At 34.6% G+C, this 18,265-nt stretch overlaps 1 protein-coding gene across 2 annotated transcripts in view; it reads right to left on the bottom strand.

The window, feature by feature from the left end:
- Nucleotides 1-12,078, bottom strand: part of LOC120469758 (insulin receptor substrate 1-B) — a 72,755-nt gene extending 60,677 nt beyond the window's left edge. The window contains exon 1 of one of the 2 annotated variants that reach the window (XM_039658918.2): nucleotides 11,364-12,078. In XM_039658918.2, the coding sequence (XP_039514852.2) occupies nucleotides 11,364-11,712 (349 nt within the window). In that variant the 5' untranslated portion in view covers nucleotides 11,713-12,078. Of the gene's footprint in view, nucleotides 1-751; nucleotides 1,007-11,363 lie in introns of those variants that run through there. The other variant, XM_089130612.1, reaches the window with a different exon arrangement.
- Nucleotides 12,079-18,265: the final 6,187 nt, after the last annotated feature.

Below are 18,265 nucleotides of genomic sequence, written 5' to 3'. Positions count from 1 at the left end.
TAAAATGAGCCTATTTCCAAAAAAAGTGGAGTATCCCTTTAAGAGTAAGTAATCTTCGGTGAAGTTTCTTCCAATGCAGTGGAGTATTTTACACTTGTTTAGGTTTTTATCGTAACTACTACAACTAAGTCATGCGACCGGGTTGTTGTTTGTTTATAACCCATGTTTAGCTTTTGACTTCTGCCATATTTACTCTTCAAAATTCATAAAAGTTGCGTTCATTTGTGAAGATTATCATGATGAACAAAACATGTAAGAACCATTTTGGGTTTTGCCAAGTGAACCAGGCGGATCATCCCTGCACTAATCTATTGTGTAATGTTAATGCTCAATTCTACATAAATACAAATCCACTGTAAAATATATATTTTTTCATATAGAACTCCTATTCTGTTTGACCAACTTTAATTGTTGTTGAGTATTGAATATATCGGGTATACTGACAAATGTCTTGAAGCTAGTTGCCTCAAGTTTTGTATTTGTATAGTGATTGTATAGTGTATTTTTAATTAAAACGTTGTTTTAAAACTCGTGGGTGTCTGTAATTCGCTATGAGATGGAAAAGCAGAATTTCAAAAACATTGCAGTTCCGTGTAATGCCGCTAGTGGCGCAGACTCACTGACTCTCAACAAACGTCACTTTTATGCCTTGATATTTTAAGATGTGCTGAGATTGAAATACTCGAACATATTAGCATCAAAATGAATACATTATAGGGGAACATCGTCCAAAATTAGTAAGACAACATACCTGATTCAACAATGAACCACAGGTGGGAGATTCGACTTGAGCTTGTGTAAGTTGGAAGTTAACCGTCGGTAGCGGCGTCTCTGTATCCGTCAGGCGCGCGTAAAATAATCATATCAACGGGTTAGTTGCCTATTAGTGTTTACTACGTGTATAATTTAAACATCTTTATTAGCTAAACAACTCCCAAGCAAGCGACATTATTTAGTAGGAGTTGTTTAGTCCGCTTCCCTCAGTTCCCTCACGAGCGTCGTGTCGTGTGTTCTCCACATTAAAGCTCCGGGAGAACAAATAAAAGAGGAACTAATATTACCAACTTACAAAAAAGCAGTGAATGGTTTATTTAGATGTTACAATAACGATTAAAACTCACATAGGCTATAGTTGAATATTAATCTAACATAAACCCTTTTTGGCCTACGCATTCTAATATAGACCAACTTTGGTGTTTTAAAAATGTTGTTTTTTGAGCTTATTTACTTGATCATTAACCAACCTATTATGTTGTCAACAAAAACTAGGGTTTCAGTAGTGTATTACACAGTGATTTTTTTTATTCAGATAGCAAAAAAAAATCTGTAATTGTTATCTGCCATAAAAAATCCTAATTAAATGTTTTATGTGATGCATTGGTCCAGATCAGGTCTTCATTAGTATATTTGCTTATTTCTGAACTGAAACCTCAGAACATCTAAACAAAATTCCGATTATGATTATCTATAAAATTATTATATAACATATTTAATTTGATAACTTAATTGCTACTGTACATGGAGCTGACTCTACTATAATCGTTTGTCAGTGGTGATATTTTTGTTTTAACTATGAGGGGTTTTAATCCACCCTAATTTAACTCTATTTTAATCAAACAAAATTGCAGCTATACATCAGTGGATGTTTCATTATTCAATTCAGGTGATTTTACAACTCTGTGAACTCCTTTCTGTGACTGATAAAAACTTAAAGACCATTCAGCAAAACATTAAAAATAATCAATTTCCGCAGCGTTAGATACATTTAGATACATTTCTGCTGTGTACAAATCATGGAAAGAGGACAGGAATGGAGGGAAGATGGACCGTAAATGACGCCTAGGATTAATGTCACTCTCCTGTTTACTGTGAACAAGTGATAGAAAAAATAAGCAGATTTCTGTGAAAATTGCTGCTTTGTTGTTTACACGGAGAAGTGCAGTCATTTCCCAGAAGTTGATTCAGTCTAAGTGGTGCTTCAGCTGGTGAGTGATTGCTGCCACGTCTTAATCCATTATCTTTAGACTCAGTCTAGAGTTATATTTTTAAAGGGTTGGCTTTATAAATTCTGTCATTCGTTACTCACCCTCATGTCATTTCAAACCTATAAGACTTTCGTTCATCTTCTGAACACAAACAAATTTGTTTCGATGATATCTGAGAGATTTCGGTCCCTATTGACAGCTATGCAACTGACACTTTAACACTTCAAAAAGTTTATAGAGAGATCATAGGACTAATCCATATGAATTGAGCAGTTTATAATTGTATATAGTATATTTATTTTGTATATAAATACACACACATGCATGTATATATTTAAGAAAATGTGTTATTTATAAAATATTTATATTTATATAAAATATAGATTATGTATTTATATATACAGTATTTACATGCAAATAATTAAATATATAGATGCACACTGTAAAAAATATTGTTGGTTTAACAACCTAAAAAATTAAGTAACCTGGTTGCCTTAAAATTTTAAGTTGATTGATCTGGAAAAAGTGAGTTAATACAATGAAGGAGATTGATTTAATCATCAGAAACTCAAAATAATCAGTTATCTGAACTAAATAAATTATTTAAGTTGATTTGACAAAAGAAAAAATGTTGTGATAACAAATCTTGAAAATATTTTTTTTACAGTGCATGCATATGTATTTATATATAAAAATAAATTATACACAGCACACACACATATATTATGTAAACACAAACCTTTATTTTGGATGCGATTAATCGCAGATTCGCAATTAATCTTTGCACAGCCCTAGAAAATATATATATATATATATATATATATATATATATATATATATATTAGGGATGGGCGCATCCAAAATAAAAGTTTGTGTTTACATAATATATGTTTGTGTAGTGTGTATAATTAATTTGTATATATAAACCCACACATGCATGTATATATTTAAGAAATATGTGCATGTATATATTTTATATATATTTATTCACAATTAATATTATATATAAATCTAAATATTTGATATATTAATAACACATTTTTCTTAAATATATACATGCATGTGTAGGTATTTATATATACAAATTAATTATACCCACTACACACACATATATTATGTAAACACAAACTTTTATTTTGGATGCGATTAATTGCGATTAATCATTGCCCATCCCTAATATAGGTTTTTTATTTAGAGCGTATTTTAATTATACGCTCTAAATAAAAATGTAATTAATTTTAATATTTAAAATCAACAAACACACATACTAAATAAATACACACATATAAAACTATTTCACTAAACTTCACAAATATTCACAAAGAAACGTCAACTAAAACACTGCATTAAACGCGGAATGTTCAAGTAGAAAGACTGAAATAGTATTTTCTTATGTAATCATTGTTTTAGTTACGACTTACGGTGAGCCTAATACAACCAGAAAGAAGCTTTTGCTGGGCTGGTCCTGAGAACTGCTCTATATACTGTACAGTGAGGAGCCTAATGGATATTTTTGTCACAGGCTTACATTTCAGGATCTGGACATGTTTAAGCAGCACAGAAGTTGTTATACAGGGTGCAATGAGGGTCAACAGTAGGAAGCTTGCAGCTGAATAAAGCTCTCTGTGATCTGCTTCATTTCATCCGATTTAGCATTAAAATAGAACAAGCTCTGCCGTTGGCTGTGTGTGTGTGTGTGTCCAAGATCTCAGACACAATAATTACCAGCACATTAAGGAGATGAGTGAGGCTTAGGGAAGTTTAACCTTTGAGCCATGAGCCAGACTGGCATAACACACTGTACAAATACACAGACACACTGTGTTTTCCTTGAGACGGCAGAGGCGTTGTGATGTGGTGCTGTGTAAAGTAAAGAACGATTTGTTTGATTTCACATTACAGTTTCCCTGTACACATTTAGTCAGAATAGGCTACATGCATGACTTTATCTTTGAAATTGACAAAACAAAATGAATAAAATGCCTTTTATCTCTCATTGAGACAGAAAGTAGCATTTGATTCTAAAAAATACCAGGCAGCGGCTCCGGCTTAATGTTGGGTTGTTTCAACCCAAATTTGGGTCAAATTTGGACAAACCCAAATGTTGGGTTAAAAAGTGAAAGTTGAAGTTGGGTTGAAATTTGAAATGACATTTTTGACCCAACATTTGGGTTTGTCCATATTTGACCCAAATGAGGGTTTAAACAACCCAGCATTGTTTTAGAGTGTAGATTTAAGTGGGTTTCACCTGCAAATATTACTCATACAGTATCAGGTGTCAAAGGTGAGAGAACTAGTTCCTTCAACCTAATTTCTTCTCTGTATTTGCAGCTGTACAAATACCGAACGTGGAATATCTGCTCACAGCGGCGAGTCTGCTTGGTATTTGTTCAATTGAATTTGGCATTGGAAATCCACACGACACCAGGAATCCAGGTGAGTTTCCCAGGACCCTCCTTCTTTCACATATACACTCCTGTTCAAAAGTTTGGGGTTTTTTGGTTATGAAAGTCTCTCATGTTCTTTAAGGCTGCATTTATTTAAAGGAGTAGTTCGCGTTTGAAAAAACTTGATAATTTGATAATTTACTCGCCCCCATGTCATCCAAGATGTCTGTGTCTTTCTTTCTTCAGTTGAAAAGGAATTAAGGTTTTTGATGAAAACATTCAAGCATTTTTCAATGGGAACCAAACGGTTCAAGATCCAAAACTGCAAACTGTTCAAAGGGCTTTAAACGACACCAGACGATGAATAAGGGTCTTATCAAGCAAAATGATCACTCATTTAAAAAAAACAAAAAACAAAGTTTAAGTCTTATAAGCTCAAATGGTCGCCTTGCTCTGTTCTGTGATGCGAGTTCGTGACTCTCCTGTTCGAACTCGTTCATCATTTGGTTCATTCAACGAACGAAACGAACGAATTGACTCGGAAAAAGAGTCATTCGTTTTGATGAACGAGTATTTCATCAAAAAACCTTAATTTCTTTTCGACTGAAGAAAGAAAGACATGGACATCTTGGATGACATGGGGGTGAGTAAATTACCAGCAATACTGTGAAATATTATAAGAATTTGAAATTTTATTTGACTATAAATGTTTTTATTTTATTTTAAATTTATTCTTGTGATGTCTTGATGAATTTTCAGCATCATTACTCCAGTCTTCAGTGCTTCATGATCCTTCTAAAATCATTCTAATATGATTTGGTGCTCAAGATTTTTTTTTTTTTTAAATATTATTATTATCAATAAAAATGGTTGTACTGCTTAAAGGGATAGTTCACCCAAAAAATTAAATTACTTACCATCATGTTGTTCATCTTCAGAACACAAATGAAGATATTTTGATGAAATCTAAGAGATTTCTGTCCCTCCATTGACAGCTACGCAACTAGTTTGACGCTTCAAAAAGTGCATAAAGAGATTGTAAAACTAATCAATATGAATTGAGCGGTTTAGTCCAAATTTTCAGAAGAGACTCGATCGCTTTATGTGATGAACAGATTGAATTTAGGCTTTGTTTTTCGAAGATAAAATAAAGTCTTACATGCTTGGAACGACATGAGGGCGAGTAAATGATACATTTTTTTTTTCATTTTTGGGTGAACCATCTCATATTTGTGTGAACCCCTTCATATTTTTAAGGAAAACATGACTTTTTTTTCAGGATTCTTTGAAAAAGTTCAAAAGAACAACAGCATAAATGTCTTTACTGACACTTTTGATTAATTGAATGCATTCTTTCTAAAAAACAGTCGTTTCTTACTTACAGAACCCAAACTTTTGCACAATAATATACGTTTTTTTGGCCCATCTGATAAACACTCCTCTAAACATTTTCTTAATATGAAAAAACAGTTAACACCAACTTTTTTTAGGCTGTGTTTTTGCGCGCATGCATTTTTCAATACATGTTTTGTTAAGTTCAACCAAATTGTTCAGCATTGTTCTTCGCTGTTTTCTAAACTTTCCACTGTTGATGCTTCTAATGACTGTGGTCTAGCCCATGTTCAGATGTGGTTAGCCAGGAATATACTAACAAAATAGACAGCTGCAAGTCCAAAACCTTAGTCAAAGGGAAAATATTCAACTGCTTGCCCCACTTAACTCCCTACCCACAGTGCAATGGGTGATCAGGGTGCAAATTCTTGTGCTTTCCAGTAAATATCCCAGATCATGATTACCAGTTAAATCTCAGTGTTATGTAAACAGCAAAACACAGTTCCTGTGGGTTGTTAAAAGCCTAATATAATTGAATAAACCGAATACAAGTCAAGTCAATATGTTGAGATAACTAACACTGATTCATGCAAGTGAATGATTGAATATATCAGTATGAAAGAAAACAAATGTTTAAGGAACAGGCTATAGAGCCAATGAATAGCATATGAATGAATCAAAGCGGATGAAAGCGGCAACTGAAATTTCATCCCCAGTGTAATTTGAACCAGGGGGGGGGGGCAGATCTTTTGGACAGATTCCCAATCATCATGCCTAGTAATGTCTGTAAAGAACATGGACACAGGGAGTAAATGCATTAAGATGTGTAAAAGTGTGAGAACGGAAAACATTCCCACAGGTCACTTAGCAGTTGTCATGCCCATCAACAGGTCAAGCGCAGCAGGGAGCAAGTATGGAGGTAAGACAGATGTCAAAATGTTTTAACAGCCAATCAGTAGACTGGTTTGTTTAGCTTGTTAAGTTTGGGGGTTTATGGACGACAACTGGAGGGCCATCTATATAGCCTGAGAGCCTTAACCTCACATCTTGTTACGCCATCGTCTCCTTTACTCACCTTTCATCCCTGCCTTAACGGAGTAGTTCACTTTTAAAAAAACTTTTGCTGTTAATTGACTCGCCCCCATGTCATCCAAGATGTCCATGTCTTTCTTTCTTCAGTCGAAAAGAAATTAAGGTTTTTGATGAAAACATTCCAGGATTTTTCTCCATATAATGGACTTCAATGGGAACCAAACGGTTCAAGGTCCAAATGAGAGTTTCAGTGCAGCTTCAAAGGGCTTTCAATATCACCAGACGATGAATAGGGGTCTTATCAAGCGAAACGATTCGGAAATAAACATAAACATTTAAAAAATAAATAAGTTTTATAAGCACAAATGCTCGCCTTGCTCTGTTCTTTGTGACTGTTCGAACTCGTTCTTCAAAATGAGCGAAACTTTTTCAAGTCATTTGGTTTGTTCAATGATCAGAATGAACGAAATGACTCGAAAAAAAGATTTGTTCATTTTGATGAACGAGAGTCACAAACACGCATCACAGAACAGAGCAAGGCGAGCATTTGAGCTTATAAAACTTAAACTTTGTTATTTATTTTTGAAATGAGCGATCGTTTCGCTTGATAATACCCTTATTCATCGTCTGGTGTCGTTAAAGACCTTTAAAGCTGCACTGAAGCACTCATTTGGACTTGAACAGTTTGGTTCCCATTGAAGTCCATTATATGGAGAAAAATCCTGGAATGTTTTCATCAAAAACCTTAATTTCTCTTCGACTGAAGAAAAAAAGACCTGGACAACTTGGATGACATGGGGGTGAGTAACTTATCAACAAAAGTTTTTTTTTAAAGTGAACTACTCCTTTAACACACACACACACACATTCTTGTCACTGTCTTTATCCAATGTAAATTCAACCAGGCTTTGCATTGCATTCAGAGTAAATATGTGAAATTCCACCCTTTGGTTGCAAACAAAACCTTTTCAGCATCTGCACGTTTCTGTGTATATGTAATATGAGATATTACAGCACATATGGTATGGCATATGGTTGGTGCGTTCATTATGCTCTCATTATGTAATGCAGTAATGGCACCTTGGACTCTTGATATTGGTTTGCAAGGGTTGCGTCACATGTTGGGTTTGTTAGTTGTATCTCCTGGAGCCAAGGAACATGCGGGGCTGTGTAATTGCTGTAGGAGTCACGGTCACTGCCCTTTTTGTCTGTTTGCTCTTTGCAAGTGTACCTGCTTTCGCCAGTACAGTTTATTATGGGGGTTATGTAATATTCAGTATTTTTATTTTTAAATACCAATTGTTTGTGTGATTTAATTTGCAGCTTTTAGCATTAATAGAGATTATTTAGTTGGGTTATTCCACACAAGTATCACGAAAGAAGACTAGCAGCCAAAATAAATGAATGAAGAAAGCTTTGCAATAGCATCAAACTGCAAGAAAGAAATAAGTATAGTTTTCAATTTGCAAGTCTATTATTATATAAAGTCTATTGCAAGATCGCTATTTGTCAAGGTGACCACAGCAAAGGCCGATTGATCGCCGTCTCTATAAAAAAAAAAACGTAAGTACTATCATTATGTAAAATTTATTACAAAAAAATCACAATGATTAGTTTAAACCGTCTTGAACGTCAACGATTCAAAATGTCTGCCAGTAACAAAAGTTGAACTAAATCTCAGAGTCAGACGATTGAAAATAACTGACTATTAGTAAAGTCATTGAATAATTCGCCTAAATAACAGATATAAATGGAAAGTGTAACGTCATAACATTGCGCAAGTTGAGCCCCAGTGAGAAGACATCATGATAGGGCTGGGCGATATGGCCAAAAAATCATATCTCGATATTTTTTGGTCAAATGGCGATATACGATATATATCTCGGTACTTTCTACGTTTTCTATTTAGATAAAGAAAATCTTTATATTAAAAAAAAAAAAAAAATATATATATATATATATATATATATACAGTATATTCACATTCGGCCCAATGATATCCTACAAACAATGTTGATATTGAAGGATATGGAAACAAATATAATATAGGCTATGCAATATATTATGTGCAAAAAGCTTTTGTTTTTATATTGACTAAAAGCTAAACTAAAAATGAAAATAAAAACAAAAGCACAAACTAATTATATTAGCCTGCATTTGATTACCCCATTATAATCACTTTCACTTTCATTAAAAATATATACTTGTAGGTTTAAAATTCCACATATGGCACATTTATTTTCTCCAACAACAAATATTTTAGCAATATGTTTATTTTAGTCAGAATTATTGCGTACTACGTAGTACTATTCACGCGCATGCGCGCGCCGGCGCTCGTTCAAGGAAGCATGAATTTTAGCGGAGATTCACTTGCAGAAGCTCGTCCTCTTCTGACATGGACATATTTGTTGTGAAATGGACATATTTGCTTTACTTTCTAACATTTACAGATGGAGAATATGTGAAATGTAAGTTGAGCACTGAGGAAAGCACCACATCTCAAACGCATTAAACAGCGCAAGTAGCCTATATCTGTCAGTCAGCAACAGTGTCTGTCAGAGCATTTGACAGGGCGGCAAGCTGCCTTAAACTTGTTAACTATATCAAAGTGATTTTGACGCAATTAATATAAGCTTGTGTCATGTTTAGGACAAATTGTACTACGTAGCCTAGCTACTTTCACTGCAGCAGCTCACACTGCAACCTCCGCTATTTTTCAGATGTGCTCATATCAAACTACTGTATCGATATAAACGGTATTGCCTCATTCCATATCGTTTCAAAAAATATAACGATACATCGTACATATTCGATATATCGCCCAGCCCTACATCATGATAACACGTGCTCGGGTTGTGTGGATAAGGACCAAGCTGAGCTTCAGTAACAGTCTTTCCCTTCTTCAACAGCAAAGGAGGCCCCACTACCCAACTTGGGGGCAAACTTTGCTGGAGAGGAAGAAAAACACTGTTGTTTCGACACCACGACCAGCAGCTGTACTACTAATGCAATGAGAAGGGCTGTGGAGGATGTATGGCAAGCTGTTTTAACATTTAATCCTTAAAACATAGTAACTATTTTCATGATACTAATTCACTCTAAAAAATGCTGGGTTGTTTTAACCCAATATTGGGTCAAACATGGACAATCCCAGCAATTGGGTTACATGTTTAAATTACATTTTTAACCCAATGTTTGAATTTGTCCACATTTGACCCAAATTTGAGAGTGTAGGATCTATTCCATTACACTCTAAAAAAATGCTGGGTTGTTTCAACCCAAATTTGGGTTGGGTTAAAAAATGTAAGTTGAAGTTGGGTTCAAATTTTAAATGACATTTTTAACACTACATTTGGGTTTGTTCATATTTGACCCACATTTGGGTTAAAACAACCCAGCATCGTTTAGAGTGTAGATACTAGTATTCATTAGATTCTAGTTCTTATTTTTTTAGATACTAGTAACTTTTTAGACCAAAGATATCTTAAATTTAATGTACACTTTTAAAAATGTACATTTCTGATTAGTATAGACCTTATCTTTGATTACTGTTATTTCATGTGTTTTTTCTGGATTGTTCTGCTGATGAAAAGCTGCAAAAAATAAGTTTCAGTAGACAAAAATAAGGTGTGGGACATTATAAGTAATCTAGTCGGCGCTTTATACAGCTTTTCACTGCATGCGGATACAAATAAAGAAAAAAAAACACACAATAAATCCCTGACAGACTCACTTTTATACCCGTCATTGCGCTGCTCTGAATTAGATCTATGCTAATACACTGAATATTAATGAACCAATTAGAGAAAGATCAGAAATAATACATTAGAGGTGATATGAATCCATATCCATATTACATATGAATTATATGACACAAATATATTTTTAATTTATCGTTTTTTAAGTACTGTTTGCCTGTTCTCGTGTTTCTTTTATGTTATTATTCATTCATTATCATAGTATGAGTCTACTGTGATGATACCACTGTCTCATTAGGCCAATTCGTTGTGTTATAGACACTTAAGCCGCTTAAGAAACCGCACAGAAAACAGTGAATGTACAAGCAAAGTAGTTTCACCAATAATAAGACCAACTCTGATTTTGCTTCTGTCCGACAGAAAGAACAACTATAAACTTTAGAGATTTGACATCATTTACTCACCCTCAAGTTGTTCCAAACCCATTTGAATTTCTTTCTTCTGCTGAAAACTGAAGATATTTTGAAGAATGACAGTACCAAACAGTTGATGGACCCCATTGACTTCTATAGTAACACAGTTGATGGACCCCATTGACTTCTATAGTAACACAGTCAATGGGGTCCATCAACTGTTTGGTCACAAACATTCTTCAAAATATCTTATTTTGTGTTAAGCAGAAGAAAGAAACTCATACAGGTTTGGAACAACTTGAGGGTGAGTAAATAATGACACATTTTTAATTTTTTGGGGTGACTATCTCTTTAAGAGACGCATCATTCTATTAACAACATTCATTGTGCTCTTATCTACCGTAGCTACTATTTTATTTATTTATTTCTATCCGGGCGGATTTATAACATGCAAGATGCAATTAAACGAAGCTTGCCACGTTAACACATAATTTCACACACATTTCCCAGACTTACTCTTGCATTGAAGTTCGACCATCGCCTGGTACCATTCCTCCTGATCCGTCTCGTTCTCCGCCGCCACCACGAAACTCTCAGCCCGTGTGTAGAGGACTATCATGTGCTTATTCTTCGAGTCGGCCCGTTTGTTGATGTTGAAGCACGTCTCCAGCGCAAGAGCCTTTTTGGGCACGGGAGCTTTACCCCGAAATTTCTTCTCGCTCTCATAGTATTCGAGTCGGGCCGGGCCGCGCTCAGAAGCCGTCCGTAACACGAAGTACCGCCGGTGCATGGACTTCTGCTTGCGGAGATACCCGCTCTTACGGACGTCCTCGGTGCTATTCTGCATATCTGCGTGGTTCTCCATGGCTCGCGGGGTCTGTTTCCCTCAACAGACACGGCGAATGGCTCAAAGTTAAATCCCGTTAAAAGTCGCAAACGACAACAAACGCAAAAGTCATGTGCGCATTGGGCGAGAGAGCAGTTTCTTTACAAAAGTCCTGTCATCAAACGCTGCGCTTTTCCTGAGCAGGACGCGAACGCGCACACGCGAGCACATGTGCGGGAACCAGCGCAACTACTACTATTTAGAAGAAGCTTTAGTTGAGTTGAATAATCTCATTACTGGAGTGTACAGTAGACAGTTCCCTGTCACCCCTCCTCTCCAGCGCGGCGTTCACTGCTACTGTGTGAAGCTCTGTCACTCATCAGTCTGCTGTACTCAATGTGTCTGTTTGTGAGAGAGAGAGAGAGAGAGAGAGAGAGAGAGCGAGAGAGCGAGAGAGCGAGCTGTGAAGAGCACGAGGTTGCGGACCACAATCGGATTTCATTCGCTTCTGGATTGTCCTGACTAAAACTGCCTTAAATTTCACTTTTTTTAAAGGTCTTACTAACCCTTCTTAGCAAAACATGTATTTGGAAAACATTTATTCTTTAAAATATATATATACATATATATATTATTTTTGTATATTTTTAGTAGCCTATATTACACTTATTAAAGCGAGAATCCTATAACTGTATTGATAGTGATTACATATTTAATTCAATATATTCATTCCATTTCCCATTAACTTAAAGGTTTCATTTTGAATAGTTAAATAAGGTTTCATTAGTCAACTGCTTACTTTAGTTAACGAACTAAGTTAGAATGAAATTACAGTATATTACAAGTTAATTATTGAATACTTTTATAAAGTCTTTTCGTGAATCTAACTGTACTAAAAGAATGCAGGTGTGCTTTTACTGTAAGTTTACAGTATTGGAAAACACAATTTACTTTAAACAAACAACTTCATTCTGTATTTCTCCAGACAGTGCATGTACTAAATTACCCAGCATGCAGTGCGGCATGAATAGATTATGCTTTGGATTTTCTATGATTCTTTTTGGTTTTATCTGAGCTGCTGTTAAACTTATTTTTGCGTTGCTTTTAGCAGTTTGTGTTGTTGGTTTATTTTGTAATTTTGGTTTATGTTGAGTGTTTTTATTGTTCGTTGAGTGTTACCATTGTTGTTTTTTGTCTGTGCATCATTAGGCGAGGCTTATAAGATCATATCATCTTTCAACGACGGATATCAGTAGTTTCTTCACTATTGTGAAAGATCTAAAAACATGAATTTGAAATAGGTTTTTGGTAAATTTTTATTAAATAATATAGAAATCAAATCTTCATATTCATGCTTGTGGTGATTATTTTCATTAGCCTACACTGTAAGTGATCGGTTGACTTAACTTATAAAAGTGAGGTAACCTATTTCCACGAAATGATTAAGTAAATAAACCATGCGTAATTAAAAAAAAAAAAAGTTTAATTTTTATAAGCACAAATGGTCGCCTTGCTCTGTTATGTGATGCGCGTTCGTGACTCTCCTTTTTGAACTCGTTTATCAAAATGAACAAATCTTTTTTCGTGTCATTTGCTTCATTCAAAGAACGAAATGAACGAATCGACTCGGAAAAAGATTCGTTCATTTTGATGAACGGGTTCGAACAGGAGAGTCACGAGCGCGCATCACAGAACAGAGCAAGGCGACCATTTGAGCTTATAAAACTTAAACTTTGTTATTTATTTATTAAATGAGCGATCGTTTCGCTTGCTAAGACCCTTATTCATCGTCTGAAAACGTTTAAAGCCCTTTGAACAGTTTGCACTGAAACGGTCTTTTGGACCTTGAACCGTTTGGTTCCCATTGAAGTCCATTATATGGAGAAAAATCCTGGAATGTTCATCAAAAACCTTAATTTATTTTCGACTGAAGAAAGAAAGACATGGACATCTTGGATGACATGAGGGTGAGTAAATTATCAGCAAAAGTAGGCGTGGCAATAGTCTGTTGTAATAACCCTTTAATACATTCAGAAGATGCCAAACATTTTTGGTTTTACTTGCCAAAAAAACAGGTTTGTCTAGACATTATAAATAAGTCAGTAATGTAGCTGTACATCATAATTGTAATTCTTAAAAAAATAAAATAAACAAATAAAGGTAACACTTTATTTTACAGTGTCCTCGTTACATATCTTACATGTATTTACCATAGTAATAGCAGTAAAATAACATGCAACCAAACCCTAACCCTACACTGTAAAAAATTTCTTGTCAAATTAACAGTAACTTACTGGCAACAATTATCCAGTACTTGCTGTATTTCATTTAACAGTAAAATTACCGTAACACTAACTACAGTACTGTTAAGCATACTGCAAATTAAATAACATTATTTTACTGTAATTTCTTACCATATTAAAGTACAGAATTACACTGTTAATTTTTAATAATACTGTGTAGTATGAAATGTTATTGTATTTATTTTATAGTGCTACTGTGTAACCTGTAGAAAATCAGTAGAAATATTATTTTAACTGTTAATGGGAAATAGAAAAAAGAACAATTGAAGCTTTAACTGCACAAGGTTTATTGTGTATTTTCAAACACATTAGTACATTTACATAATATACATTTAAATACATTAATACAATTAAATACATTAATAATAAAAATGTAATATAATACAATAAAAATCATGCATGACAATCATGAACAATTATGCATAAATACATGCAAAAATTATCATGAACAGGTAAAACAGAAAAGATTAAAGGGGTGCTATCTGATCAATCTATTAGAAAGATAGTTCATAACAACTCATCCACCCACTCCCTGCTGGGGTAAAACAGCTTAAACTAGTCTAAGATTGTCTATTGGTTTGAGATAGACTGTCTAACTGGTCAGTTGCTGATTTTAAAGGGTTTTTGGCTGCTTTCTATCTAAGGGACCAGATTTGCAGGGCTGGGAGACACATATAAACTTATAAACTATAAAAGCTTTGACGAGTAAACCACCAATCCAGATGAGTATAACAAAATGACAAGTTATCCAGTGTCCTTTAAAAAAAAAAAAAAAAAAACACAAAACAACCTCATCATGCACATGTGCCATGAAAAACTTGCATTACGGATATCAATAATTATTTATATGCAGATGTTCTAACTTTTGCAATAGGAAGTTTTCTATCCAAGCTTTTATGCAATTAAACCTTAAACTGTACTGTAACATTTATTTTCACACAACAATTCTAAACAACTTGCAGATAGACAAAATTCACAGATGGATAAAAATCCGTTTAAAATGTTCTCAGTGGGTCAGTACTGGACCAAGGTATAGTAGTGGTAGTTAGATAAATAGAATAATTAAATTAGATTAGATTTACAATTCATCGGTCGTCAAGATGGATAGGGGTCTTCTTAACATGCACAGCTCACACCTGTGGAAAAGGAGAACAGACAAGACAGTTAAAATATAGTACGTTTTTGTTGTTGTTTTGGCTAAACAGCAAAAACAGACAAAATGATGTCTAAAGTGTAATTCACTTAATACTAAAATCTTGTTTGGACTGTTGTTTAAAATCAATTCATTTACGATCACGTGAAAACGTAGGCTAAATCTTGCTTGTGTGATACTAAGTTACATGACTTAAAAAAAGATTGACAAGGCATCGTTCCCTTCAAATGAGTACATGTCAGTTTACACATAGTAAAAAAAAAAAAAAAAAAAAAAATGATATTATAGCCGACAATACTGTAGTATATGCAGTGAATGGTTCCTACCGGAACACCCCCAGGCAGTTTGTGTAGTTGGTATGACCCGGGTTTTTGTTGTTGTTGTTGATTCTAAGTTCGCTAAGTGTTCAACACCAGGCTAACTCCCTCGTGTATGTGTCGTTAATGATGACCAAAGATTAACAAAGACCACAACAAATACTGTAAATGTCACACATAAGTTACACCTTGGGCGCTTTCCGCGGTCCAACTTTATCACTGAGGTAACGTTATAATGGCAGAACGCCAGGTCAGGATTTACACGAAAATAAGCGTGAAAAAATCAATAAGAGGAATCGGCACTTTAATTTTATAACAATAAATCCGAATCCTAACCTTGGATGTCCGATTTCAGGATACATTTATCGATTATCAATTCCTAACCCCTGTAAGTCATAAAATAATGAACGTGCAGGCGCTTCCACCGACTTAACGTGGTAAATAACAAAATGATTAGACCATTTTGACCGTATAAGAGGTTACATATGAAATATATGTTAATAAAATCACATTTAATCAAGTAAGGCTATCAACATAAAAGAAATCCGCGTCTGACTTATACAGACGTTATCGAACATTCCGCGGCCACTTCTTTCTAACGGTAATCTGTTAACTCATATGGTTTGCATAAAAATATGAATTACTAACCAGATGTATGGCGAAAACGTTGCCGACCGACAGCGACGCGATGCACGGCCTGCGTGTTCTTACAGAGGGAAGGGAACTGAAGAGTTCTTCATAAAATGGCAGCTTGTTGTGGTTATTTTTCGCGGTCATTTCGTACTAATGTATTTGAATTTACAGTAACATCCCAAATGGCTACATTGAAGAGTAGCCTATCATATACATATTATATTAAAATGTCGAATATATTAAATTGAATATAGAAATCGTGGTCAGCTATTCTAAATAACTTTAAAGTTATTATTAGCTAGAATCCGTTTGCATACACATTATAAGAATTATTACTTACCAGATGAAGAAGTTGCAGGTCGGCAGAAAAGACAGCAGCACCACTGACACGACAGAGAAACTCTTCCAAAGTCAAATATGCTCTCATGCACACCCCACTGACATAAATTATGTCATAAATTATGACTGTTAATGGTCAACCAGTGCTACATTTTTATTTTAAATGTAAGAATAACATTAGTAGGCTAGCAATTTTACCCGTGGAACTGTGTGTGGTGTTTTTCGCGGTCAATTGCACTGCTGTATTTAGATTAACAGTAACTGATAATTTCCCAGAATGCATTGCAATTCTACAGTAACATACTGTCAACTGTGTGCACAGTACATAACTGTTGAAAAAACAATTTAATACTGTGAAAACAACTAAATCTACTGTAACTTACTGTACATAGATTATACAGTAAGAAACTGTTGAGAAAAACAGTATAATCCTGTGAAAACAACAGAAATCATTTACAGTGTATAGTAAGTACATGTTGTTAATCAATACTTAAATATATAATTACACTGTAACAATGACACCTTAAAATAGTGTCTTAAATAAATTCTTTATTGAATTCTATATCGTGATTTAATCATACTAAAATGGATCACCTGTGACATCTAGTGGACTAACTGGTCCATTGCAATATCTGACAACATGAACAGAAATGATACGATTTTTAGGTTCAAATTTATGTTAAGCTGCAATGTTTCACCAAATCAACTTTATTTAAGTACACAAATGCTTCTCTATTCATTCTTCTAAGTAAAGCATAGCATTTTGCATTTTGCCTCTTTCTAGACTGCAATCATAAAAATTAGTCTAGGTCGGTGACAGGTGAAATGTATCCTTTTCATTTTAATTTTCATTTGAAAGCCCTAATAGAGTGCAAATACATTCATAATGCGATAATGATCTTCACAGAAAAATATAAACTGAGCTGTCGTAAAAAGATATTGCATGACATTTCAAAAGCAGCAAATTCAATTGGATTTGCATCACATGGACAATCAGATACACATAGACGCAACAGTTATGGATAGCTTTATGCAGATGCATACATCTCGATACAAAGACATTCTATATGAATCCTTTTGCAAAAGAAACCATCTCTACGTTATACAGGAAACTTGACGATATTAGACAATTTTTGGTCCATACAAGGGTTTTCTTTCCCTCATAATCACTGAAACTGCAGTACATTCAGCAGCTTCCGGCTCAGCTTGAGAAGCGCATGCAGTCTGACAAAGCACACAGGAATACTTAATAACGCTTCAAACGAGCGTCAAAATAAATAGAAACAAGCCCGGCATACGTACACAGACATGTTTCGGATTAACATGCATCTGAATCAAATAAACCAAATCGGCACTGAGGGGGAAATGCATCACTGAGATGATCTGAAGCTTGATTTGCTACTATTTTATTGAAATGTGTTGACCTTAGATGAAACAAGTGGGCACTCGGGTTAGGGCGATATTGGCACGAGAAGTAGTTCACTTTTAAAAAAACGTTTGCTGATAATTTACTCACCCTCATGTCATCCAAGATGTCCATGTCTTTCTTTCTTCAGTCGAAAAGAAATTAAGGTTTTTGATGATTTTTCTCCTTATAATGGACTTCAATGGGAACCAAACGGTTCAAGGTCCAAAAAGACACTTTCAGTGCAAACTGTTCAAAGGGCTTTAAACGATTCAAGGTAATGAATAAGGGTCTTATCAAGCATAACGATCGCTCATTTAAAAAAAAAATAATTACAAAGTTTAAGTTTTATAAGCACAAATGGTCGCCTTGCTCTGTTCTGTGATGCACGTTCGTGACTCTCCTGTTCGAACTCGTTCATCAAAAAGAATGAGTCTTTTCA

Source organism: Pimephales promelas, chromosome 1 (assembly GCF_988280905.1).
Source record: "Pimephales promelas chromosome 1, fPimPro1.hap1.1, whole genome shotgun sequence".
In the NCBI taxonomy this organism is placed as follows: domain Eukaryota; kingdom Metazoa; phylum Chordata; class Actinopteri; order Cypriniformes; family Leuciscidae; genus Pimephales; species Pimephales promelas.
Note: the sequence above shows the minus strand (reverse complement) of the source record. Positions and strands in the feature narration are given on the sequence as shown.